The 27,895-nt window shown below is 43.5% G+C and overlaps 1 protein-coding gene across 5 annotated transcripts in view; it reads right to left on the bottom strand.

The window, feature by feature from the left end:
* Nucleotides 1–27,895, bottom strand: part of LOC121005864 (catenin delta-1-like) — a 607,331-nt gene that overhangs the window by 372,314 nt on the left and 207,122 nt on the right. For all 5 annotated transcript variants that reach the window (XM_040438663.1, XM_040438662.1, XM_040438660.1 and 2 more), the window contains one exon: nt 15,612–15,807. In XM_040438663.1, the coding sequence (XP_040294597.1) occupies nt 15,612–15,807 (196 nt within the window). The remainder of the gene's footprint in view (nt 1–15,611; nt 15,808–27,895) is intronic.

Genomic DNA, 27,895 nt, shown 5'->3' on the forward strand with positions numbered 1-27,895 from the left:
ACAAAATCTTCTGCGTAAACTGAGGGTCCTGTTCCAATTTTTGTTTTGCCCATTCTGCAAATTCAGAGTTTGTAAGGGTGCCATTTGTGAGTAGCTAATATCCGCCGAAGGGATGTTCGACTAATGCCACTCTCCAGTGACATGCGGCGAGTGCTACTCTGTGGGCTCTTGCTGAATGAAGCTAGGACAGCCGCTGATGTTTCTTCATTAGAGACAGATTTCATGCGTCCACATTTTGGAAAATCCAACACTGAACCAGTTTCACGAAACTTAGCAAGCAGTTTGCTAACTGTAGCATGGGAGATGGGTGGTCTCGTAGGGTGTCTTGCATTGAAATCTGCTGCAATGACCCAGTTACTGCGTTCACCAGACATCAACACAATTTCTATCCGCTCCTCACGTGTTAACCTCGGCGACATGTCAATGGCTGTAAACAAAGAGAAACTTGTAAATAACTCATGAAAGAACAGAGTTACGGTAAAACCAAGCACACCATTGTTTTTCGTGTGAAATTCCTAATAAGTTTGATGTGTCACATGACCCTCTTCCTATTGAAAAAACAAAAGTTGGATTCAAAGTGGCCGACTTTAAAATGGCCACCATGGTCACCACCCATCTTTAAAAGTTTCCCCCTTCACATATACTAATGTGCCACAAACAGGAAGTTAATATCACCAACCATTCCCATTTTATTAACCGCCTCACGTCCGCCCATAGGATATAAACGTCCTATGGGTGGACGTCTATTTCTGACAGCACGTTTTAAAACGTCCTGTCAGAAATAGCAGCTGCACGCTAATCGTGCAGCTGCTGATCGGGGTGACCGCAGGGCAACCCAGAGATAAGGCAGGGACAGTTCCCAGGTGTCCCTGCCTTCACGATCGCTGCAGACACAGCGCTTCTTGTTCCGGCCCGGCGGTCATGTGACCGCCGGGACCGGGGAGTGCAGGGGCTGTGTGAGGTCTCTCAGAGACCTCGATCAGCCCTGCACTGAGGCTGTACAGCGCTGGATTGCTGCTGTACAGCCTCTATAGGGGTGCATTTCTTCTGTAACTGGGGCTACTATGTCAGCCCCAGTTACAGGAGAAATCAACTGTGTAAAAAAAAAAAAAAGTGAAGTAAATGTCCCCCAGAGGTCTTGTATGACCTAATGGGGGACGAAAAGTGTAAAATAAAATAAAAATAAAATAAAGGGTTGAAAAAATAAAATAAAAAAAAAGTTTCACATGTAAAAAAAAAAAAAACCCAAGTAAGGAATAAAAAAAAAAATTAAAAATAGAAAAAATAAAATAAAATAGACATATTTAGTATTGCCGCGTCCGTAAAAACCAGCTCTATAAAAATATCACATGACCTAACCCCTCGGGTGAACACCGTAAAAAAATAATAAAAAAAAACTGTCAAAACAAGCAATTTTTGTCACCTTGCATCACAAAAGGTGCAACACCAAGTGATCAAAAAGGCGTATGTCCCACAAAATAGTACCAATAAAACAGTCACCTCATCCCGCAAAAAATGAGCCCCTACATAAGAAAATCTCTCAAAAAATAAAAAAACTATAGCTCTCAGAACATGGACACATTAAAACATAATTTTTTGGTTTCAAAAATGCTATTATTGTGTAAAACTTTAATAAATGAGAAAAAGTATACATATTAGGTATCGCCACGTCCGTAACAATCTGCTCTATAAAAATGTCACTTGACTGAACCCCTCAGGTGAACGCTGTAAAAATAAATAAATAGAAACTGTGCTAAAACAACCAATTTTTTGGTCACCTTGCCCCATAAAGTGTTATAATGAATGATCAAAAAATCATATGTACCCAAAAATAGTACTAATAAAACTGGCACCTTATCCCCTAGTTTCCAAAATGGGGTCACTTCTTGGGAGTTTCTACTGTAAGGGTGCATCAGGGGGCTTCAAATGGGACATGGCATCTAAAAACCATGTGGAGTTCCTTTTCTTCTGTGCCCTGCCGTGTGCCCATACAGCAGTTTACGACCACATGTGGGGTGTTTCTGTAAACCGCAGAATCTGGGTAATAAATATTGAGTTTTGTTTGGCTGTTAACCATCGATGTGTTAAAGAAAAAAATTAATTAAAATGGAAAATCTGCCAAAAAAGTGAAATTTAAAAATTTGATCTCCATTTTCCTTTAATTCTTGTGGAACGCCTAAAGGGTTAACAAAGTTTGTAAAATCGGTTTTGAATACCTTGAGGGGTGTAGTTTCTACAATGGGGTCATTTATGGGGGTATCCACTATGTAGGCCCCACAAAGTGACTTCAGACCTGAACTGGTCCTTATAAAGTGGGTTTTGGCAATTTTCTTACAAATTTGAAGAATTGCTTCTAAATTTCTAAGCCTTCTAACGTCCTAAAAAAATAAAATGACGACATTTCCAAAATGATGCCAACATAAAGTAGACATATGGGGAATGTTAAATAATAAATATTTTATGAGGTATCACTTTGTTTTAAAAGCAGAGAAATTGAAATTTAGAAAATTGCGAATTTTTCTAATTTTTGGGTAAATGTGTGATTTTTTCATAAATAAAGGTGAAATATTTTGACTCAAATTTATGACTATCATGAAGTACAATGTGTCACGAGAAAACAATCTCTGAATGACTTGGATAAATAAAGGTGTTCCAAAGTTATTACCACATAAAGTGAGATATGTCAGTTTTGCAAAATTTGGCCTGGTCAGGAAGGGGGCAAAGGGCCCAGATGGGAAGTGGTTAAGGTGTATCCATATAAATGGCCCACCCTGTATTTATAATTGACTTTATTTTGATTTTCTGATAGGAAATCAACTTGTTTAGATGTTTTAAAGGTTGTTATTATGCAGGATTATTTTTATTTTTTATTTTTTTTTTAAACAAAACAAAAAAAAAATAAGATGAATATCCTGTTTGTCTTTGGGGCACCAGTATGATTGTTTTTAAAGATAAAAGAGGAGATTATGCATCAGGCACTATTTAATACGAAGGAGCATCTATTGAACTATTAACAGATCTATCCAGAACCACCCTGGCTAAACGGAGAGCGCTGCGCCCTTTGCTGGAGATGCTGCGGGCACACAATCTCCCATACTACTGTGGTTATCTATTCCTACTACAAGTCCGCAAGAGATCCTCAACCTATGTATTATGATCTCCATCTGATTTACCAGACCTGCTAAAAGCTTTGGGGCTCCCTTCCTCATTTATTCCAAATTGGCCGTTCACGCCACCATCTCCTCAAAGACCTACAAGAAGACGACGACCATCCTCTTTTCCCCACCGGAGCAGCAACCTCCCACCACAATGGACCCAGACGTCTCCTGAACCCAAGGACATCCTCAACATGATCCTCCTAGTCAATTTGAGTTATGGTCTCCTTACAGATGATGGTTCCATAACTATTTACCTTAATCATTAGAGATGTCCTCGCTTTTTTTCCTTCAGTACAAGGACAATGGACATCTGCCTACAGGTTATCTGGGATCTCTGAGTCCCACTTCATTCCCCTGCTGACGTATCATTACAGGTTATTTGGCTTGCATCTAGGTGTAGCGTGCCTGGCTACTAGCTCTTTTTATTAGTACTATTGAGATGTGCCAATTCTTTAGTTCAGTTAATTTGGGGTTTGGGTTGTCTTTTCTACCTTTTCTTTATGTTTCACCTTTTAATACTGCTGCTCTCTTTTTGATATATCTCTGCGGTCTTATACCTGGTTGGTAGCGGTCGTAGGCCCATACAGTGCTATTAGTCACTGAACATTACATTGTGACCTCATACCCCCACTCGGTCAGGTTGGGGGGGGTTTCTTATACTTCTTTCGTATCAATGGCAGTCTTCTTACCTTTGAGAGTTGTGGGATTGCGACGGGCCTTAATGGGATACATGTACAACTGAGATAGTGTTATCAGTTGAGCTCCTTTTCCTTTTTGCTTGTCTCCTCCTTTTCATATTCTTTCCACAGTGCTTCATTTTACTCTGTTTTATGTATAATTCTAGAATGTGAGGTGTGCCTTATGGAGATTACCATCGCCTGTTCCAGTCAGGTTCTCTGTTAGGGTGTGTCTGTTGACACTAACTTGATATAGTCCTCCCTTCTTTCAAGAGCTGGATGCTACTCACAAAAACACTAAAGATCCCACTGTTCTCGCTTCCCTATGGCAGGCCGGAAATACCCTTAAAAGTAAACAGAGGAAAAATGGTTCCGTCACTGTGGCTACGACTAAGGACATTGTTGTCCGAAACGTGTAAACTATAGCTTGCTGTATGGATTTGTCTACACTTTGATATTTCTTACATAAATAAAGAGGAAGTTCTTATGAAAAGCACAGTGGAACCATTTTTTCTCTGTTTACTTACCACATCAAGGACTTGCTTGTGGATTCCGAGCACACAGGGTAGATATGACAAAGGTTAGCTGGAAATACAACTTTTTGGACACCCTTAAAAGTACTCTTGATCAAGCCTATGCCTATACTAGGCGTTATTTTTCTAACAAAAGTGGCAGTGCTTTGGGGAGATTTTTACACCCACGTCCACCAAATACTTTGATTTCTATGGTTAAATCTCCTAATGGAATACCTAAACATGCCCCTTAGGATACTGCAGACATCTTTAGAAAGTATTACACTCATCTATATAACCTGAAGGAGTTCCAGACCAGAGTGGATTCTTATATTGGAGATACTGCCCTTCCTACCTTGTCAGCTGAAGAGACATCCGCACTGGACATTCATTTTTCTGAATCTGAACTTCAAGCAGCCATTAAGGCCGCTCCTAATGGAAAAAGTCCTGGTCCAGATGGCCTTCCCAATGACTTTTATAAAGTTTTCTTGGACTAATTATCCACATTCTTGACCAAAGTGTTTAACTCCACAATACTGATATGTCCCCATTTACTGCTCAGACTCTTTCAGACAACATCTCGGTTCTGCCCAAACCAGGAAAGGACATGTCGATCTGTAATAACTACAGACCCATCTAGCTAATTAACTCTGATTGAAGCTGTTTGCTAAACTAATTGCTAACAGTATCTCTCCTATCCTCCCCAGAGTTATCCATACTGATCAGGTGGGCATTGTTTGTCACAGTGAGGCGAGAGATAATACCACAAAAACTCTGCTTCTTATCTCCCACATTAATAAACAAAAACTTCCTGCTTGTCTGGTATCCGTCGATGCTGAAAAAGCCTTCGACGGTTCACTGGACCTTCCTTCGATCAGAGTTCGTACAATTAGGTTTAGGCCCCAAATTATTGAGCAGAATTTTTGCTTTATACCATAAGCTAATGGCCAGGGTCCAAATGAATGGTTTTCTCTCCTCACCCTACCCTGTGACCAATGGCACCAGGCAGGGCTGCCTACTCTCACTTTTGCCTTATGTCATAGCTATGGGGCATCTAGCAACTGCTTTGCGTAAACCTCCACATGTTACAGGCAATACAGATCGGATCCCGTCAATATAAAGTAGCTCTTTATGCGGATGACCTTTTATATTTGACCAACCCGCAGGTGTCCTTCCCCGTTTTGATTAAGGAATTTGAGAGATTTGGCCAAGTCAGTAATTTCAAATCAATTATTCTAAAATAAAAGCCCTTAATATCACCTTACCCAGTCCACTGGTAGAAAGCCTCAATGCTTCCTTCTCATTTAGATGGCAGACCCACGCTAATATATGGGCACCCAAATACCTTTATATTAACATAGTAACATAGTATATAAGGCCAAAAAAGACATCTGTCCATCCAGTTCAGCCTGTTATCCTGCAAGTTGATCCAGAGGAAGGCAACAAAAAAAAAACCTGAGGTACAAGCCAATTTTCCCCACTTAAGGGGGGAAAAATTCCTTCCCGACGCCAATAAGGCAATCTGAATAACCCCCTGAATCAACAACCCCTGTCTAGTAGCTATAACCTGTAATATTATTACACTCCAGAAATACATCCAGGCCCCTCTTGAATTATTTTATTGTACTCACCATCACCACCTCCTCAGGCAGAGAGTTCCATAGTCTGACTGCTCTTACCATAAAGAATCCTTTATTACACTCATCTATATAATCTGAAAGGCCCCCTTGCGGATATGCCATGCAAGAAGTTCCAGACCAGAGTGGATTCTTATATTGGGGATACTGCACTTCCTACCTTGTCAGCTGAAGAGACATCCGCTCTGGACATTCATTTTTCAGAATCTGAACTTCGGAGTGCTCATTCCTATTCTCACTAAACTATGCACCTCTCCTCCAAAAAATACTACAAGACCTAGCTGTTATAATCGCCTAAGACTGTCCTGGTTTGGCTGTATAAACGCTGTTAAGATGGGTATCTTACAGTGGTTTTTGTCCTTGTTTCAAACGGTCCCAATCCTAACCCCTAGGAGTTTCTTCTGTACAGAGAGCAGTTAAATTTGTATGAGGCTCCCTCAGACCTTGTATTTGACAAAGTCCAGATTAAGTGTAAACTGGAGAGAGGATCTGGACTCCCAGACTTTGATCTATATCATCAATCCTCTCTATTTCAGAGGATTGTGGAATGGTTCCATAATAAGCCCCACAAACAATGGATCCAAGTTGAAGAGGATATATCCCCAATACCACTAACTTCCTTGTCCTGGATCTTACATGATTGCACACCCTCTCAAAGAGTTTTCAATAATAACTCATCATTTGACTCTTCTATGGGAAAGATCCATAATCAAATATGGCCTATAACACTGCTCAGGAGAAGAATTACAAGATCCTGACCAGATGGTACAGATGTCCGTCTGTTTGTCACTCCTATTATCCTGATGTGCTGGAGGTTTGTTAGCGTTGCAATTCAGAGATGGGAAATATGAAACATATCTGGTGGTCCTGCCTCTCTATCCAACCTTTGTGGCAACACATTTTAAAAATTGATATCAAGTGACGGGTAAGCGCATAACACCCACACTACAGAATGCTCTCCTCTCTCTATCGGCCCCTGTGTCAGCCATTAAACAGGATGTTTTGCGTCACTTTCTGCCACACACACAGTACCCTCTAGACACTGGAGGTCCTCTACCCCACCTTCTATTAAAGAATGGATGACAGAAGTGGATCTGTTGGAGAGGATGGAGACTGATGGCTGAGAACACTGGGAAGGCAGATAAGGTGAGACTCACATGGGATCCTTGGATCAAGTTTAAAGCTGGTGCGGACTTCACCTCCTGGCTTCGGGAGGGTTAATCTGTCTAGCTTTTCCCCTTATGTTCCGTTAAGGAGTATCTGGGGATGGCTGTGCACTCCTCCACTGTTTTTCCCCTCCTTCTAGCATATGCCCCCCCCCCCCCCCTTTCTTTTTCTTTTCTGTTTACTCATTCCTTTTCTGGTTTCTTATGTCTATGGCTAATAGCCGATTTATGATGGATATATTTATGGCTTTTATTATTAGGTCTCGCACTTACTCGCAGATCCAATGCTATTGAGGCCTCACGGTTCTGAACTTAGTTAAATTATCTCACACAGTACAGATTGCTGATTGTGATTGTATGCTAGATTAAGTTTAAACATCGCTGCAGTCGCTTCCCAGGATCTCGAAGCAGGTATTAACTTTTTTGTCCATGGGATCTTTTAGACTACCTATGTTTTCAAAAGTTAAAGAATTAGCGCTCTTAACCAATTTTGATAAGGATACATGTACTTTGGGACATTGGGTAAGTAATGTGTGATCTTCCTCATTAAATAGGAATCTACGTTTTATTGTTCTAGGAATGAAAAGTTTTCGGTCTGGCAACTTCCATTTACTCTTAATTAAATCATGCAGAGTTTTATGCACTGGAAAAACTCTTCCTCCTCTGCTCCAGGCCACTGAACATCTCGTCGTGAACAGATCTTCTAAATTTTCTAATCAGAAAAGTTTATTGTAGTCCTTACAGCTTTCAACTCCTTTGTTTTATCAGAAGAAAAGAGGTACTTTTTAGTCAGGGGTTAATAAAATGTTGACTGTTTAACCTCTGGCTTACCGTCGCACGACTATATACATCATGGCAGTAAGCGCTTATCTGTAACCCGACATATAAAAAGTGTTGTTACATTATGATCTGCCGGCTCCCCGTGGTGCTGCAGATCTCTGAACGTGCCATCATTAGACAGCTGCGGTCACAGTAAGTATCCCAGAGACCAGCCAAAGTGGTTTTCCTGCATGGCATTGCTGCAACAGGGTAATACAGCGACCCATTGCAATCTAAAGTAAAAAAAGGGGCAGTTGTGCAATGTTCTTCATGTGAGTGCACCCCTGCTGGTTACGTATACACACTTTCATAAAAATATTTTAAATATATTTTAGCTTTAACAATAGTATAGCATTTTTTTCCTTTTAGTTATGAGTATTCGATTTGGCTATATTAAGTATAGCGGGGGAGGGGGGGGCTGGTTCGTGCATAAAATATACGAAGGCACATATTGTTTTTCCCCCCATTTATTAAAAAACAAAAAGCCACATTAAAAAATGTCCAAATTTCACCAAAATAAAAAATAGTGTTGAGGGAATCGAGCTTCAGATCATTGATCCAAGGTCTCCGTACAGCAGTAAAATGTATTGCCTACGTTTCATCCCAAGTCGCGTGAAATTTTGGTGAATTAATTAATTAATTTCATCTTTAAAAACATTTTAAATTAGGAATCCGAAGTCGGGTTTGGTAGCGGCTGGTGCCTCGGTACCAAATCAGACTTCGGATTCCTAATTTAAAGATTTTTTTGAGATGTAGAAATGATTCACCTTAGTTTGCCAACGCATAGGCAATACATTTTAAATCTGTACGGAGAAAGGTCTCCAGACAGCATTAAAACCGAGGTGTTTAAATAAAACGACTTCTGATCCGAAGCTCGACTCGTTTAAGCCTAATGAAAAACTTAGGGAGTCAAAATATAAAAAAAAGTCACTTTGAAGGAGTTTCTAATGTTTGGCACTGTACAACATCTGTACTGGCAGTATGGTGCAATAGAAACAGCAATAGAAAAATAGGCCGCCAAAATGCGCTCTAGTCCTTTGAAGTTTTGCTTTGGGTCCAGCCAGTAGATACAATATTTTCTGCACTATAAGACGCATTTCTCCCCCCCCCCCCCCCCCCCCACAAAAGTGAGGGGAAAGGAGCAATGTGTCTTACAGTAAAAATGCTAATGCCCCTTCCATTATGGAAGTGGTCATTAGTATGCAGGAGGAAAGGAGAGGTGAGGGCAGTGCTGTGCTTGCTGTACTCATATTCCCCGATCTTTGTCTAGGCCCCGCATTGCGTACAGCATCAGGACATAGTGCACATACGCGCACACTATGACCTGACACTGTGCAACACTGTCAGGTTACAGTGCAGCCCAGGCCGGAAAAAGCTGTGAGTCCTAGATCTGCAGCATGGCAGCACTGTCCAGTCCAAACTAGGTACATTTTTTGTTTTTGTTAAAATCCGATCTGAAGGCCAAAAAAAAAAAAAAAAAGGAAGGTCTAAGGTGTTCCAATAAAAATATCAAATACAGTGGTCTCTAAAGTTACAATGTTCCAGAACGACTATTTTAAGATGAAACCATTGTAACTTGAGTCCATAATTCTATGGAAAACTGGTAGCTGGTTCCAAAGCCCTAAGATGTCATCCCAAGATAAGAGAAAATGAAGATTTAAGAAATATAAGCAGATAACTAAGCCAGATAAAGCAAGCTCTTTCATATAAACAGTGAGGGATAGATGCTGGAAGCTGTAAATCACTTTCTATGGTGAGGACAAGAGCTTCTTCAGGGTACTGTATAGCACAGTGTACCAGAAAAATAAAATGGAGTCGCCCTTATCTGGTGTTCAAAGAAGCAGCTCATTCTGGCACAGACAGAAGGCAGTACAGGGCAGCTAGTAATGTACTGTATTGTAAAGAGGAGCTACCAGAAAACCAATACAGGGGTTTTACTAGAGAAATGGCCATGTCGATTGGCTGGATCCGAGTCTGAGTGATTGTATGTTGAGTCTAGTTTTAACTTACGATAGTCCATGAAAAAAAAAATATTAAAAAAAACTGTGAATTGTGGGGATTTGCTCTGGTAGACAGGTTAGCAGACGCAGTATAGAGGCAAGGAACCAGGTTGTAAACTTCTGTGTTTTATTCACACTCAGCAAAACATAACAGTCTTGGTGCTTGTTCATACACAGCAAAACAAAACAATATTCACCTGGAATCCTAGGTGTCCGTTCACACCCCGCTGAATGCTTAGCCACAGAAAATTCCACTGGCAGGCTTCCAGGCGGCCTGCACGCCTGTTTGCAGTCTTCAGCACAGAGGACACCACAGCTTCACTGTCAGAAGGAGGTAGATCCACAACCAACTGATAGTGCTGACTGCTTTATAAGCCTGCCAAGACCCGGCCTGGAACGTGGGGAGAAGACACCCACCCAGCACTTTTGACTACTCCCAGTAAAAGCCACCCCGGATCAGCTTTACAGCCATACTAAACAGCTGAAGTATCAGACTGCAATCTGCAATAATGACACTTGAGAAAAAACAGCTCTTAACTCACAGAGGCAAGGAACCTCAGTGCCACGTACCGACCATCAATGATGGCCCCTTGTTCCTTCCTACATACCTGCCCCCTTTGTTTAACCCTGAGGGGGTGGACACACATTAAACAGTGTACCCGGGACAGGGCATCCGTTTCCTAGTAACCGGCCTGCCCTGTGTTCCAACGAAAAATTTTAATTTTGCAAAGACAGAAACCACCGGATGACCCAGGCATTTCTGTCCTTGGTCTGGCTCATCTATTTGAGAGGGGAGTGGTCGGTCACCAGAAGATACTTTCTCCCCAACAAATAATAGCAGAGACTCGAGTGCCCACTTGATAGCCAAGCACTCTCTCTTCACTATACTATACCTGGTCTTTTCTAAGGTAAGCTTCCGGCTGAAGAAGACAACAGGATGCTCCTCCCTGTTGACTTCCTGAGACAGTACAGCACCGAGACCTACATCGGAGGCATCGGTCTGCACTATAAACTCTCTTTTAAAGTCGGGCATCACCAAACTGGGACCCACACAGGGCCGACTTCAAAAGCTGAGAAAACCTTTTCCACCTGCTCATTCCAGTGGACTGCACTGGCTTGTGTCCCTTCAAATGGCCTGTCAATGGTGCGGCCACTGTAGCAAAGTGGCGGACAAACCTCATATAGTATCCCACCATTCCCAGGAAAAAAAACTTTACTTGCCGAATTGCCTCAATTTTGTTCACCTGAGGTTTGATAACTCCGCGCCCAATTACATACCCCTTGTACTTGGTCTCTTCTAACCCTATCGCGCACTTTTTTAGGTTAGCGGTTAAGCCAGCCTTCCTAAGGGAGTCAACTACAGCCTGTACTTTAGGTAGGTGACTTTCCCAGTCGGTACTGTGGATAACAACATCGTCCAGGTACGCCGAAGCGTACCGATGATGTGGACGGAGTACAATGTACATTAGCCTTTGAAATGTCGCAGGAGCGCCATGTAGACAAAAGGGTAATACCTTGTACTGATACAGCACCTCTGGTGTGATAAAAGCAGTTTTCTCCTTCGTAGCCACCGTCAAGGGTACCAGCCAGTACCTTTTGGTGAGGCCCAAAACAGAAAAATACCGGGCTTGGCCTAACTTCTCAATAAGCTCATCCACTCAGGGCATGGGATATGCGTCAAACTTGGAAACCTCATTAAGTTTGCGGAAGTTGTTAAAGAATCGTAATGTCCCGTCCGGCTTGGGTATTAAGACTATCGGACAGGCCCATTCACCTTTTGACTCCACGATGACACCTAGCTGTAACATCAGCTGCACTTCTTCCGAGATGGCTTGTCACAGCGACTCAGGTATCCGGAATGGTTTCAACCGGATTCTGGCCTGAGGCTCAGTGAATGTCATGGCGGATGATAGAAGTGCGTCCAGGGAGGTCCGAAAACACATCTGTGTTTCTGCTGACAAACTCCCTGGCCTCCTGAGTCTGTTTAGAGGAAAGGTTGTCGGTGGCAACTGCTTCCCTCGTATCAGACTGTGGGACTGGAAATTCTACCCCAAGAAAACCCGGCTGGGGGCTGTTGTCCGTACTGGTCTCCCTATCTTTCCACGGTTTCAGTAAGTTTACATGGTACACCTGCTCCGGCTTTCTCCGCCTGGGCTAGAGTACATTGTAGGTTACCTCCCCAACTTTTTCGAGCACTTTGTAGGGACCCTGCCCCCTAGCCAGGAACTTACTGTCCACTGTCGGCACCAGAACCAAAACCCGATCTCCCGGGTTAAAATTCCGGACCAGAGCCTGGCGATTATAGACCCTACTCTGAGCTCGCTGGGCTGCCTCCATATGTTTCTTAACCAGCGGCAACACTGTCTCCACCTGCTCTTGCATCCGAGTGACATACTCAATCACACTTTTATGCGGTGTGGGTTGTTGGTCCCACGCCTCTTTAGCTATGTCCAACAAACCATGCGAATGCTGGCCATACAGCAGTTCGAAGGGCGAGAACCCAGTAGGGGCCTGGGGCACCTCTCGCACTGCAAACATGAGATAGAGGAGTAGCAGATCCCAATCCCTTCCATCTTTAGACACCACCCGCTTTAACATGTTTTTCAAGGTTTGATTAAATCTTTCTACCAGGCAGTCCATTTGCGGGAGATAGACGGACATCCGCAACTGTTTGATCTGTAGTAGTTTACCGAGTTCCCTTAATGACTTTTGACATAAAAGGGGTCCCCTGGTCGGTCAGGATCTCTTTAGGTAGGCCCATTCGAGAAAAAATCTCCACTAACTCTTTGGTGGAGGTATGTCGCAGCGGCACTGCCTATAGGTACCGAGTGGCATAGTCCAGGACTACCAGGATGTGTTGGTGCCCTCTAGAGGATTTTGGTACTGGGCCTATGAGATCCATAGTGATCCTCTCGAATGGAACCTCAATAATCGGGAGAGGGACCAGGGGACTACGGAAATGTGGCTAGGGGCTGGTTATCTGGCAGGTTGGGCAAGACTTGCAATACTCTTCCACCTCCCTGAACACACTGGGCCAGTAAAACCGCTGTAGAATCCGGTCCTGCGTTTTCTGCTGGGCCAGATGTTCCCCAAGAACATGTTGGTGGGCTAACTCAAACACGAGCTTGCGATACGCCTTGGGCACCACCAACTGTTCAATATGCTCACCCTGTAGTTGATTTACCTGGTACAGCATCTCCTGTTGAACCACAAAACCCCTTCCACTGCAGTAGTGGCCACCCCTACTGCTGGCCCTTTGGTCTCAGGTTCATAGGGTTCCAGTTTCCCCCCTGAGCAAGGCCATTTTATTGGGTTACTCCTGCCCCATGGGTATCGGTGACCCTCACCTCAGGCCACAGTGATGGGAAACCGGGGAAGTCTCTGCCAATTATTAGTTCATAATGTAACTTTGTGGCTATGGCCACCTCATGAATCCACCAGCCGACCACCGTGGATAGAAACACCAGGGCGGTGGGATAGTCCTTTAAGTCTCCATGGATGCACACAACGCCGACTTTTCGGCCAGTATACTCAGCGGGCCGCACCAGAGCAGCTCTTACCAGGGACACCAGGTTCCCCGAGTCCAGCAGCGCCACCGCCAGGGTATCTCCCACTTGCACCTGGCACAGGTGACTATTGTCTATTGTCTCAAGGGTACCAGTTGCACACAGCCTCTTGGTATACATTGAGGGGCGGTAGCCATAGTTCGACCCTTATGTGACCAAGCTATTGACAACGCCAACAGACCGTCGGAGCTGGATCTGTAAGGAGTATATCCCGAGCGGATTTTGCCACCTGGTCGAGGGTGGAGATTTTTCGGGGTTTAACTGGCTCCCTCCCAAAAGAACTCCCCTGTAGATTTCTGATGGCCTCATAGCGCTCCGCCAGGTGGACCATTTCTAGAGCATTACCAGGAGACACCTGGCCGATCCAGTGCTGGAGAGGGTACGGCAAAGCCCTCCAAAACACATCCGCCAACAGACTGTTCAGCATAGCAGTGGGACTGAGTACGTCAGGCTGGAGCCATTTTTGCAACCAATGTAGCAGATCATAATAATGCAGTCTGGCGGGTTCAGCCGGGTTAAATTCCCACTGCTGCACCTGCTGGGCCCGGACCAATACATTCACCCCCAGTCTTGCCAGAATCTCACCTTTTACGGTCGGGTAGTCGGCCGCTTGATCATCTGGTAGGTCGAAAAACACCTGCTGGGGTCCAGACGCTGGGAACGGAGCGACCACCTCCGCCCATTGGTCTTGGGGTAACTTCTCCCTCACGGACACCTTTTCTAATACTGCCAGATAGGTCTTGACGTCGTCCGAGGGGGTCATCCTAGGGCTCGCCGCACGGACAGCTTTCCGGGCATCGTGGACCTTCTGGGACGCTTCTGCCGCTAGTAACGCCATCACATGCTGAAATAGCAGCTGGTTGGTTTCCTGCTGCTGCTTGTTAGCCTCTCGGTGCTGCAAGTTAGCCTCCATGAGGGCCTTCACAACCACCTCCTTTTTGTCAGGGGACACGGGTCGTAACCCTGTCGGCATGATAAAGGACATACACCCGAGCCCGGAAAAAAAAATAAAAAAAATAAAAAAAAATTTGGCTTTCATGCCAGCCTCACTGCAGAATTGCCCGCATTCTCCACCAAATGTGGGGATTTGCTCTGGTAGACAGGTTAGCGGATGCAGTATAGAGGCAAGGAACCAGGTTGTAAATAAAACTTCTGTGTTTTATTCACACTCAGCAAAACATAAGTCTTGGTGCTTGTTTATACACAGCAAAAACAAAAACAATGTTCACCTGGAATCCTAGGTGTCAGTTCACACCCGACTGAATGCTTAGCCACAGAAAAGTTCATTTGCAGTCTTCAGCACAGAGGACTCCACAGCTTCACTGTCAGATGGAGGTAGATCCACCACCAACTGATAGTGCTGACCGCTTTATAAAGCATCATGCACACGGCCGTTGTTTTGGTCCGCATCCGAGCAGCAGTTTTGTCGGCTCGGATGTGGACCCATTCACTTCAATGGGGCCGCAAAAGATGCGGACAGCACTCCGTGTGCTGTCCGCATCCATTGCTCGGTTCCGTGGTCCTATATTAAAATTGCGGAATGCGCACGGACGCCATCCGTGTTTTGCAGATCCGTGGTTTGTGGACCGCAAAACACACAACAGTCGTGTGCATGAGGCCTAAGTGGCCAAGAACCGGCCTGGAACGTGGGGAGAAGACACCCACCCAGCACTTTTGACTACTTCCAGTAAAAACTATACCGGATCAGCTTTACAGCCATACTAAACAGCTGAAGTGTCAGACTGCAATCTGCAATAATGACACTTGAGAAAAAACAGCTCTTAACTCACAGAGGCAAGGAACCTCGGTGACACGTACCGACCATCAATGACAGCCCCTTGTTCCTTCCTACATTATGCTGAAAATACTGTACCCTGAGACAACTGTATCTTGAGGGTCCAATGTACATCTAGGTTGGCTCAGAAGTTAGTTATTTGCAGTTGGATAGGCCCAGAGGGGGTGTTAACAATCAGGTAATGAAAGGGAAGGGGGGGGACACACAGCAGCATACAAAACATATATAATGCTATTAGCAGCCTGAAAAGAATTTAAATTGGTTAATGTGACTTTAATTACCGTAAGCATCCTGTTGTATTAACCAACGCAGGCTCCCACTCGATGTGTCGGGTCTTCCCCTCTTCTGCATTCACTGCTCCACCATCCTTCTGCCAACCAGAATAAGGAACAAGGATCTCCTGAATCAGAGTGTAAAGGGCTTGATCCACAAGTTCCATCTTTATGGAGTCCAGAGAGGATAAATTCCAGAGAGTACCTTATGAATATGAACCATAAAAAGTCAGCAACTTTCATCAGCACAGCATATAACAGGAATCACACATTGCCAATGAAACCCATGCTCATTGAGAGATACCACTTATTTACGTATTTGGGGTGGTTGCTAGGGAAGTCAGTTATTTTCATCCTAGGGAATTCTTACGCAGAGTGGGCTCTGGAGCAGTTTCACACTTCCCCTTCCAAGGACATATCTCATACATCATTGCATGGTGGCAATTCAGTAAACAAAAAAATCTTTAATTACCTTCAGAAGTCACATTAGTGAAATGATGTCCACCTGTGTGCAATCTAAATGTCACATAATCTGTCATTACATATTCACACCTTTTTTGAAAGGCCCCAGAGGCTGCAACACCTAAGCAAGAGGCATCACTAACCAAAACACTGCCATGAAGACCAAGGAACTCTCCAAACAAGTAAGGGACAATGTTGTTGAGAAGTACAAGTCAGGGTTAAGTTATAAAAAGAAATATCCACATATTTGATGATCCCCAGAAGCACCATCAAATCTATGATAGCCAAATAGAAAGAACATGGAACAACAGCAAACCTGCCAAGAGACGGCCGCCCACCAAAACTCACAAACCGGGCAAGGAGGGCATTAATCAGAGAGGCAGCACAGAGACCTAAGGTAACCCTGGAGGAGCTGTAGAGTTCCACAGCAGAGACTGGAGTATCTGTACATAGGATGACAATAAGCCGAACGCTCCATAGAGTTGGGCTTTATGGTAAAGTGGCCAAAATAAAGCCATTACTTTCAGCAAAAAACAAAAAGGCACGTTGTGAGTTTGCAAAAAGGCATGTGGGAGACTCTCAAAATGAATGGAGGAAGGTGCTCTGGTCTGATTAGACTAAAATTGAACTTTTCGGCCATCAAAGAATGTCTGGCGCAAATCCAACACATCATATCACCCAAAGAACACCATCCCCCACAGTGAAACATGGTGGTGACAGCATATTGACAGGGTGACAGGGATATTCTTGAGCAAAACCTGTGCCATTCTGTGTGCGATTTGAGGCTAGGATGGAGGTTCACCTTACAGCAGGACAATGACCCCAAACACACTGCTAAAGGAACACTTGAGAGGTTTAAAAGGGAAACATGTAAATGTGTTGGAATGGCCTAGTCAAAGCCCAGATCTCAATCCAATAAAAAATCTGGTCAGACTTAAAGACTGCTGTTCACAAGCACAAACCATCCAACTTAGGCCGAATCAACACGGTTCATAGATAATATGAGAGTATTACTGTAGTGCAGCAGCGGCTCTCAGCAGGATGCCAGGCCGGGATACCACGGACCACTCACGGCCCTGTGCATTCGGCCTTAAGGTACTCTCACACTAGAGTTTTTCTGATCAGGTATATCCCCATGCATTCTGAATGGAGAGTTATGCGTTCAGGATGCTACGGTTTTATCTCCGGCGAAAATGAAATTTCAATGAATTTTTCTGACTGATCAGGCATTTTTAAGACTGATCAGGATCCTGATCAGTCTTACAAATGCCATCAGTTGGCATACGTTTTGCCGGACTTTGCAGGCAGTTCCTACGACGGAACTGCATGCCGGATCACTTTGCCGCAAGTGTGAAAGTAGCCTTAAAGGAGCTGGAGCAGTTTTGCGAGGAGGAATGGGCAAAAATCCCAGTGGTAAGATGTTGCAAGCACATAGAGACCTATCCAAAGCAGAGCTGTGATTGACTTAGGGGAGTGAATAGTTATGCACATTGACTTTGTTATTTTGTCCTATTTGTTGTTTGCTTCACAAGGAGAAAAAAAAAAACATCTTGAAAGTTGTCGGCATGATCTATAAATTAAAATTATGCAAATCTTCAAACAATCCATGTTAATTCCAGGTGGTGAGGCACCAAAACAGGGAATATTTTGAAAGGCACTTTGTATGTCAAAAAACTGAGCACAGGTGCTGATCACTGATGTACACACTGATTAGCACTTGGTGGTCACAGCTCACACAAAGAACTTAGTGCAGGGCTGGGGGAAAAAAAAACCAAGAGACTAAAAAACATGACAAAGGATAGGGATACGGACTTTGGGAGTATGCATATGGGATCTGGAACTGCAACAAAAATAATCACTGATCACTGCAGCAGATGCAAAACAGATGTTAAAAACAGCTGGCGAGAAATTGGAAGGGTGCTTGTAGCCTTACATGGAACTGTATCATGGCGACGGCTCGGGATTGATGATACTTACATGGGACTGTTTGATGGATGGTGCTGAAGGCTGGGGATTGATGTAATTTACATGCACCTTGTGCGCCCTCATATGCTAACCTGTTCCTGGGGCTGTGGGAAAAGGACCTGTTCCAGTGAGATCGATATACATTGACAGACCACTCCATATTTTGGGCGCGGTACATCGATGGTATATTTTTGACCTGGCTGGGAACAATATGCGAATTGCATGACCTTTAAGATCTTGAATGATAACAGAAGAAATATTAAATTGACGTTTAAATTTGATAAAGATACTATTGAGTTTCTGGTTGTGAAACTCCAGTGGGGTGTCAATGGTAGTATTAAGACTGATTTATTCAGAAGATCTACGGCTGAAAACTCTTATTAAAAGGGTTTCGTTATGTAGCTGACTGACATTAGTGATGTGCTAATTTCAGCAGTATGCTTTAAAACTCCCTGTCTGCCGCCGTTCCCTCAAAATAAAGACTTTTATAATATGCTAATGAGCCTCTAGGTGATAGTGGGGCGTTGCTGCAGCTCCTAGAGGCTCCGTCTTCTCACCCTTTGGCACGCCTATGTACAGTTGATTGACGTCAGAGTTCTCCTCAGTGTCCTGCAAATCCTGCACCGTCCCGTTTAGTATTCAGCCTATTTTGCTGATGGATCCCATTGTTGCAATATATGCTACCCTGAAACCTTAGATTGTGGCAAGATCACCTGGTAAGAAGCCTCTATATGCAGTCAATTCCACCTCTTCCCTAGAGTGAGAAAACCTAAATGGGGCTTTACACCATGTGGAAAATGTATAGTGTCCCCCAACATGGAGAAAGCAATCTATTTCTGTGATACGTCTGGTAACAAAATATTTCTGATTACCTATAATTTGACATGCTCGATTAAAGCTGTACTACATTATGCCATATGTTCCTGCCCTAAAGTAAAGGTCTTACTACCAGGGAATTAAAGGTAAGGGTGCACGAGCATGTCCGGGGGGCTTATTTCTACTGTGGGCTCTGTGGGGAATTATTAATACTGGAGGAATCTTCTACTAATGGAGGCATTCTTGGGAGCATAATCACTGTTGGGTGCACTGTATTACTATTGAGGCCATTTTAAGAGGGAATTACTATTGGTGGGACTTTGAGGAGCACTATTACTATGGGGGGACAATCTGCATAGCACTATTATTTCTTCAGGATAGTATTTGCTATTTACTGGGATTTGAGGTTGTGGAGAATGATAAAAAAGTGAGGAACCTAAGATTGCTGTGTGGAAAACTCTGCAGAGATGAGACCTGGCTGAAAGAAGTCATCATGGAGGTCTGGACTAAAAGGAGAGGAGGAGGAATGGATGTAAGAGGTAATTACTGCTGAATTTTCCTGGCTGTGGAGAGGGGTTGGATTAAGAATTTGATTCTTCTTCCTTTCCTCTGTAGCACTAAACGCTAATCTGATGGGTAGAACTGCATTGAGCAGGAACTGCTGCTCCACCAATCAACTCAGTCACACTGCAACACACCAGCACCGCTAAGGAGAAAGCAGGAGCCACTGTGTGACATGACACACTGTCACTGAGATGCCATCAGCGAGTAGACAGTTTTATAAACTGCTGAAAGAGGTGCCTAAATTTATAAAGAGGTGTACGCTTCCTAATAAATTAGGTGCACTTAACTCCAGTGAGGCTACTTTCACACTAGCGTTTTTCATGGATCCAGCAGGGTTCAGCAAAAAAGCTTCAGTTACTGATAATACAACCATCTGCATCCATTATGAACGGATTATGAACATTGTCAAGATAGATTAGTCATGAACTCCACTGAAAGTAAATGTAGGACAGAACAGTTTTCTATTGTGGCAGATTGTGGCAAAGAAAACTGATCCATCCCCATTGACTTGCATTGGAGGTCATGCCGGATCCGTCTTGCTCTGCATCCCAGGACGGAAAGCAAACTACAACATGTTGCTGTTTGCTCTCTGGTATGGGAGCGCAACTAAACGGAACGGAATGCATTTTGGAACATTCCGTTCTGTTCAGTTTTCTCCCCATCGACAATGAATGGGGACAAAACTGAAGATTTTTTTTTCCGGTATTGAGCCCCTATGACGGATCTCAATACCGGAAAACTAAAACGCTAGTGTGATAGTAATCCAACACTGGTGTAGAAAACTAGATTTGTTTTAATATACTAAATTGACTGAATATGACGGTACAATACTTCAAAATTTAGGGCCCCATTTTGACTAAAGCCAGCCCTGTTCGCTCTACTAACAGCCTGCACCAATGTGGTATGCAGGCTGAATAAAGGTTACCCCCCAACTTATAAAATTTATTCCCGGCCACATCACCAGTGATGCTAGGGAGGCTGATCACAGCCTGCTATTGGCTGCACCGAGTGGGTTAAGTATGGTCTATAGAAGGGGCCCGGGCATTATGGGGGCATTTTTAGAACTGGATAACCCTTTTAATGAACAAACTATATCAAAGAGGACATTTCAGCAGTTAAATTAAAAGGAAACTGTCTAGCTTACATAAATCCTGGCACTCGTCAAAGAAATTTCATATATTTTTTATTTTTATTTTTTGCTGGTATTGCAACTCCTTTACTATTCCCAAGATAAGGCTCCCGTTATTTCCAGCAGCCTATATGCTAATAGTATGGGTTTGCTGGCAGTGGCATTAAGGGAAGCACATGAGGTTCAGGGTTTTAGATATGGTGGGATTACTGAAAAGGTGGCCCTCTATGCTGATGATCTATTCCTTGATGATTGGAACTCCTCTCTTCCGCAGCCATGAACATTATAAATGGATTTAGTAGTTTGTCAGGTCTGTGTATTAATTTGTCCAAGTCTGTACTGATGACGCTCTCTGCTGATGAGGGGCAAGGTCGCTGTTCAACAGAGGGCTTGCAACTGGTCAGGTCCTTTAAATATCTAGGCGTTCAGGTCACCATCGATGTGGCAGATTATGAGAAATTTAATCTGACTCTGCTGTTAGAGGTTTCGACAGAAGGTGCAGACTTGGACCAAGTTACCGCTCTCAGTAATAGGGAGAGTCAATCTTATTAAAATTATTTTAATGCCACAGCTCCTGTACTTGTTGCATAATGCACCTATATGGGTTCCTGCCCGATTTTTTGTCACGGTTAATGCAATATTCAGGGAATTGATCTGGAAGAGGGGAGTTCCACGTATCAAACTGGCTACACTTTGTAGGCCAAAGACGGATGGGGGACTTGGGGTTCCAGACCCGTGGATTTACTATTTAGCTGCCCAACTTCAATAGTTGCAGGGATGGAGGAAGGAATTAACACAGCAGGGAGAATAGTGCGACACTTTGTAGGGGGGAGGGGGGGAAAGAACTTAATAACGGCATTGGAGGATGGATCATTGGATAGGGTGGGGAGTGACAGTCCGCTACTTCGTGTGCTTCATAAAGTCTGGTGGAAAGGAAGGAAAATAGCAGGGATACAGGGTTACACCAGGTTTACCGCAATTTGGCCTAATCTCATGTATACGGAACTGCATAAAGTGTCTGACATTCAGATCTGGGGACGATATGGACTCATCTACATGCATCAGCTATATGAGGGGGACACCCTGAAGGAATATGCCCAATTACAAAGGGAATTTCTGATCCTGCACTCCCAATTTTATTTGTACTTACAGATACGGCACGCTATCCGCACCCAAGGCACAGCGGGGGGGATTGTGCCGGCTTCCAGAAATCAGATTATAGATTTGGCGAGCTCTGGGGGATCTACCTGTGGGGTTATATCGCTGCATTATAGCAGTTTTATGGAAATGCAATTTAAAAGGCAACCTCTTCGATTGTATGATAAATGGCGGGAGGATATTGACGATTTGACAGAAGAGCAATGGCGTGCAGTCCTGGAAGGGTTTATGGATGTAGCGGTAGGCGAAACACACAGAATGTCACAACTGTTACTGTTACACAGAGTTTATCGGACACCTGCCCTCCTGAGGAGAATGGGGTACAGGTCAGATGACTTGTGTCCCAGATGTGGTGCACCCAATGCTACGCTGATACACCTTATGTGGAATTGCCCTAGGCTGAGGAGATATTGGGGGGATGTAATGGATTTATTACGAAAAGTGTTTGAGGCAAGAATGGAGGCCGATGCCAGGTTATGTGTACTTGGCTGTGTTGAGTCTGTACAACTACCTGCTGAGCAAAAATTTGCGATTATTCACATAGTGTATCAAGCAAGAAAGGTGATAGCGTATCATTGGGTAGATCACGATCCTCCCAAGGTTAAGGAACTAGTTCATAAGGTTCACACACTGTTACAAATGGAGAGATTTGTTTACCAGAAAAGGAATAACATCAAGAAGTATGAGAAGATTTGGGGTAGGTGGCAGCAATATTACAATATTGTAGATTAATGTTGTTTTAAATAACTACTGGAGTCCAGACCGCCCCGGTTTTATTTATGCTTTTGAGGGTCACACCTGGGGCACTATGGAGTAATTGCTCATTGGGAGGGGGAGAGGTGTGGTAGATGAGAGTGGGACTAGGGTATAGTCTTTTAGGGTAAGAGGTGGTGTATATGATCTATTACGTTGTCTTGTAATATACTGATGTGCATGGATTTGTGATATGTATTACACACTTGGGAATTATGTACCGGACTTCCAGCTGTTTTGAATCACTATTGCTTTTCAGGATCGGATTCCTATTTGAAGGGACTTTTGGAGATCTTCTCCTTGGATCTAGGACACTTGGGAATGGGGAGGGGGAGGGGGGGGGGGGACTGTTTTGTCTCTTAAAATGTTTCGAAAATCTCAATAAAAACAATCCGATTTGAAAAATAGTATGGGTTTGCGAAGAGGGCAAATTACTGTTCATTCAATGCAGACATTGTTAGAGCAGGTGAAATAGCAGTGCGAAGATTGTCCATATTGCCTCATTTGCTGGCTTGATTAATTTTCCTTCGTATTATAAGGTGCTAGGTTCCAAGGGTTATGGAAACCACCACTGCAGCACAGATATGAGGTGACGGGCAGGGGCTTCTGCGCAAGTGCACTCCCATAGTCCCGATGATTGGAGAGACCGTAGCTTTTTACTATAGTGTGCAAGCATGAGCACAGCCACTGCTGCTGAAATCCAGATGTGTCAGTAACTCCTGGAAGCGAGGAGTGTATAATGCGATTGCAAAATTAATCAAGCCAGCAGAGGAAGCAATATGGACAATTACAATACATGACAACTCATTTAACCCCTTCCTGACCCGGAAACCTGTAAAATTGTGGCGGAATTGCCACAGTTTTACAGGTTTTGTTTTTACAGCGTTCACTATGCAGTAAAACTTACTTGTGGTATTCATTCTCCAGGTCAGTACAATTACGGCGATACTACATACAGTCATGGCCGTAAATGTTGGCACCCCTGAAATTTTTCAAGAAAATGAAGTATTTCTTACAGAAAAGTAGTGCAGTAACACATGTTTTGCTATACACACACGTTTATTCCCTTTGCGTGTATTGGAACAAAACCAAAACAGGGATGAAAAAAAGCAAATTGGACATAATGTCATACCAAACTCCAAAAATGGGCTGGACAAAATTATTGGCACCCATAACTTATTTGTTTGCACACCCTTTGGAAAAAAAAAAAACTGAAATCCGTTGCTTCCTATAACCATCAATAAGCTTCTGACACCTCTCACCTGGAATTTTGGACCACTCTTCCTTAGAAAACTGCTCCAGGGCTCTCCCAACAGCAATTTTAAGATCTTTCCACAGGTGTTCAATGGGATTTAGATCTGGACTCATTGCTGGCCACTTTAGAACTCAGCGCTTTGTTGCCATCTATTTCTAGGTGCTTTTTGACGTATGTTTGGGGTCATTGTCCTGTTGGAAGACCCAAGATCTCGGACGCAAACCCAGCTTTCTGACACTGGGCTCTACAGTGCGATCCAAAATCCGTTCGTAATCCACACATTCAGGTGCCAAAGGCAGCAAAAACAACCCCAAAACATCAATGAACCTCCACCATATTTCACTTTAGGTACTGTGTTCTTTTCTCTGTATGCCTCATTCCATTTTCGGTAAACAGTAGAATGATGTGCTTTACCAAAAAGCTCCAACTTGGTCTCATCTGTCCACAAGACGTTTTCCCAGAAGGATATTGGCAAAACGTAGTCTTGCTTTTTAAGGTCTCTGTGTCAGCAGTGGGGTCCTCCTGGATTTCTTGCCATAGCGTTTCATTTCATTTAAATGTCGACGGATAGTTTGCACCGACACGGAGGCTCCACGAGCCTGCAGGGCAGCTTGAATATCTTTGGAACTTGTTTACCCTGCGTTGACACCTTTCATCAATTTTTCTCTTCCGTCCACGCGCAGGGATATTAGCTACAGTGCCATGGGTTGCAAACTTTTTGATAATGTTGCGCACTGTGAACAAAGGAACATCAAGATCTCTGGAGATGGACTTGTAACCTTGAGATTGTTGATAATTTTCCACAATTTTGGTTCTCAAGTCCTCAGACAGTTCTCTTCTCCTCTTTCTGTTGTCCATGCTTAGTGTGGCGCACACAGACATACAATGCAAAGACTAAGTGAACTTCTCTCCTTTCATGTGTGATTTTTATATTGCCCACACCTGTTACTTGCCCCAGGTGAGTTTAAAGGAGCATCACATGCTTGAAGCAATCTTATTCATCCACAATTTTGAAAGGGTGCCAATAATTCTGTCCAGCACAGTTTTGATGTTTGGTGTGACATTATGTTTAATTAGCTTTTTTCCTCCATTTTTGGTTTTGTTCCAATACACACAAAGGGAATAAACATGTGTATAGCAAAACATGTGTTACTGCAATACTTTTCTGTAAGAAATACTTCATTTTCTTGAAAAATTTCAGGGGTGCCAACATTTACGGCCATGACTGAATGTATAGTTTTTCTTGTGTTTTAACCACCTCCGGACCGCCTAACGCAGGATCGCGTTCCGGAGGTGGCAGCCCTGCGCACAGTCACGCATATATGCGTCATCTCGCGAGACGCGAGACTTCCTGTGAACACGCGCACACAGGCGCGCGCGCTCACAGGAACGGAAGGTAAGAGAGGTGATCTCCAGCCTGCCAGCGGCGATCGTTCGCTGGCAGGCTGGAGATGTGTTTTTTTTAACCCCTAACAGGTATATTAGACGCTGTTTTGATAACAGCGTCTAATATACCTGCTACCTGGTCCTCTGGTGGTCCCCTTTGTTTGGATCGACCACCAGAGGACACAGGTAGCTCAGTAAAGTAGCACCAAGCACCACTACACTACACTACACCCCCCCCGTCACTTATTAACCCCTTATTAGCCCCTGATCACCCCATATAGACTCCCTGATCACCCCCCTGTCATTGATTACCCCCCTGTCATTGATCACCCCCCTGTAAAGCTCCATTCAGATGTCCGCATGATTTTTACGGATGCACTGATAGATGGATCGGATCCGCAAAACGCATCCGGACGTCTGAATGAAGCCTTACAGGGGCATGATCAATGACTGTGGTTATCACCCCATATAGACTCCCTGATCACCCCCCTGTCATTGATTACACCCCTGTCATTGATCAACCCCCTGTAAAGCTCCATTCAGATGTCCGCATGATTTTTACGGATCCACTGATAGATGGATCGGATCCGCAAAACGCATCCGGACGTCTGAATGAAGCCTTACAGGGGCGTGATCAATGACTGTGGTGATCACCCCATATAGACTCCCTGATCACCCCCCTGTCATTGATTACCCCCCTGTCATTGATCACCCCCCTGTAAAGCTCCATTCAGATGTTTGCATGATTTTTACGGATCCACTGATAGATGGATCGGATCCGCAAAACGCATACGGACGTCTGAATGAAGCCTTACAGGGGCGTGATCAATGACTGTGGTTATCACCCCATATAGACTCCCTGATCACCCCCCTGTCATTGATCACTCCCCCTGTCATTGATCACCCCTCTGTAAGGCTCCATTCAGACATTTTTTTGGCCCAAGTTAGCGGAATTATTTTTTTTTTTTCTTACAAAGTCTCATATTCCACTAACTTGTGTCAAAAAATAAAATCTCACATGAACTCACCATACCCCTCACGGAATCCAAATGCGTAAAATTTTTTAGACATTTATATTCCAGACTTCTTCTCACGCTTTAGGGCCCCTAGAATGCCAGGGCAGTATAAATACCCCACATGTGACCCCATTTCGGAAAGAAGACACCCCCAGGTATTCCGTGAGGGGCATATTGAGTCCATGAAAGATTGAAATTTTTGTCCCAAGTTAGCGGAAAGGGAGACTTTGTGAGAAAAAAATTAAAAATATCAATTTCCGCTAACTTGTGCCAAAAAAAAATAATTTCTATGAACTCGCCATGCCCTTTATTGAATACCTTGGGGTGTCTTCTTTCCAAAATGGGGTCACATGTGGGGTATTTATACTGCCCTGGCATTCTAGGGGCCCCAAAGCGTGAGAAGAAGTCTGGTATCCAAATGTCTAAAAATGCCCTCCTAAAAGGAATTTGGGCACCTTTGCGCACCTAGGCTGCAAAAAAGTGTCACACATCTGGTATCTCCGTACTCAGGAGAAGGTGGGGAATGTGTTTTGGGGTGTCATTTTACATATACCCATGCTGGGTGAGAGAAATATCTTGGCAAAAGACAACTTTTCCCATTTTTTTATACAAAGTTGGCATTTGACCAAGATATTTATCTCACCCAGCATGGGTATATGTAAAATGACACCCCAAAACACATTCCTCAACTTCTCCTGAATACAGAGATACCAGATGTGTGACACTTTTTTGCAGCCTAGGTGGGCAAAGGGGCCCATATTCCAAAGAGCACCTTTCGGATTTCACAGGTCATTTTTTACAGAATTTGATTTCAAACTCCTTACCACACATTTAGGCCCCTAGAATGCCAGGGCAGTATAACTACCCCACAAGTGACCCCATTTTGGAAAGAAGAGACCCCAAGGTATTTCGTGATGGGCATAGTGAGTTCATAGAACTTTTTATTTTTTGTCACAAGTTAGCGGAAAATGATGATTTTTTTATTTATTTTTTTTCTTACAAAGTCTCATATTCCACTAACTTGTGACAAAAAATAAAAACTTCTATGAACTCACTATGCCCAAGTTAGTGGAATATGAGACTTTGTAAGAAAAAAAAATATAAAAAATCATCATTTTCCGCTAACTTGTGACAAAAAATAAAAAGTTCTATGAACTCACTATGCCCATCAGCGAATACCTTAGGGTGTGTACTTTCCGAAATGGGGTCATTTGTGGGGTGTTTGTACTGTCTGGCCATTGTAGAACCTCAGGAAACATGACAGGTGCTCAGAAAGTCAGAGCTGCTTCAAAAAGCGGAAATTCACATTTTTGTACCATAGTTTGTAAACGCTATAACTTTTACCCAAAGCATTTTTTTTTACCCAAACCTTTTTTTTTTTATCAAAGACATGTAGAACAATAAATTTAGAGCAAAATTTATATATGGATCTCGTTTTTTTTTTTGCAAAATTTTACAACTGAAAGTGAAAAATGTCATTTTTTTGCAAAAAAATCGTTAAATTTCGATTAATAACAAAAAAAGTAAAAATGTCAGCAGCAATGAAATACCACCAAATGAAAGCTCTATTAGTGAGTAGAAAAGGAGGTAAAATTCATTTGGGTGGTAAGTTGCATGACCGAGCAATAAACGGTGAAAGTAGTGTAGGTCAGAAGTGTAAAAAGTGGCCTGGTCTTTCAGGGTGTTTAAGCACTGGGGGCTGAGGTGGTTAATACTGGAAAAAAACGAAACTTAAAAAAAAAAACTTCTTTTCATCATCATAGTCTGACTCCCATAACAGTTTTTTTTT

The sequence above is a fragment of the Bufo bufo genome, chromosome 6, assembly GCF_905171765.1.
Source record: "Bufo bufo chromosome 6, aBufBuf1.1, whole genome shotgun sequence".
NCBI classification, from domain to species: domain Eukaryota; kingdom Metazoa; phylum Chordata; class Amphibia; order Anura; family Bufonidae; genus Bufo; species Bufo bufo.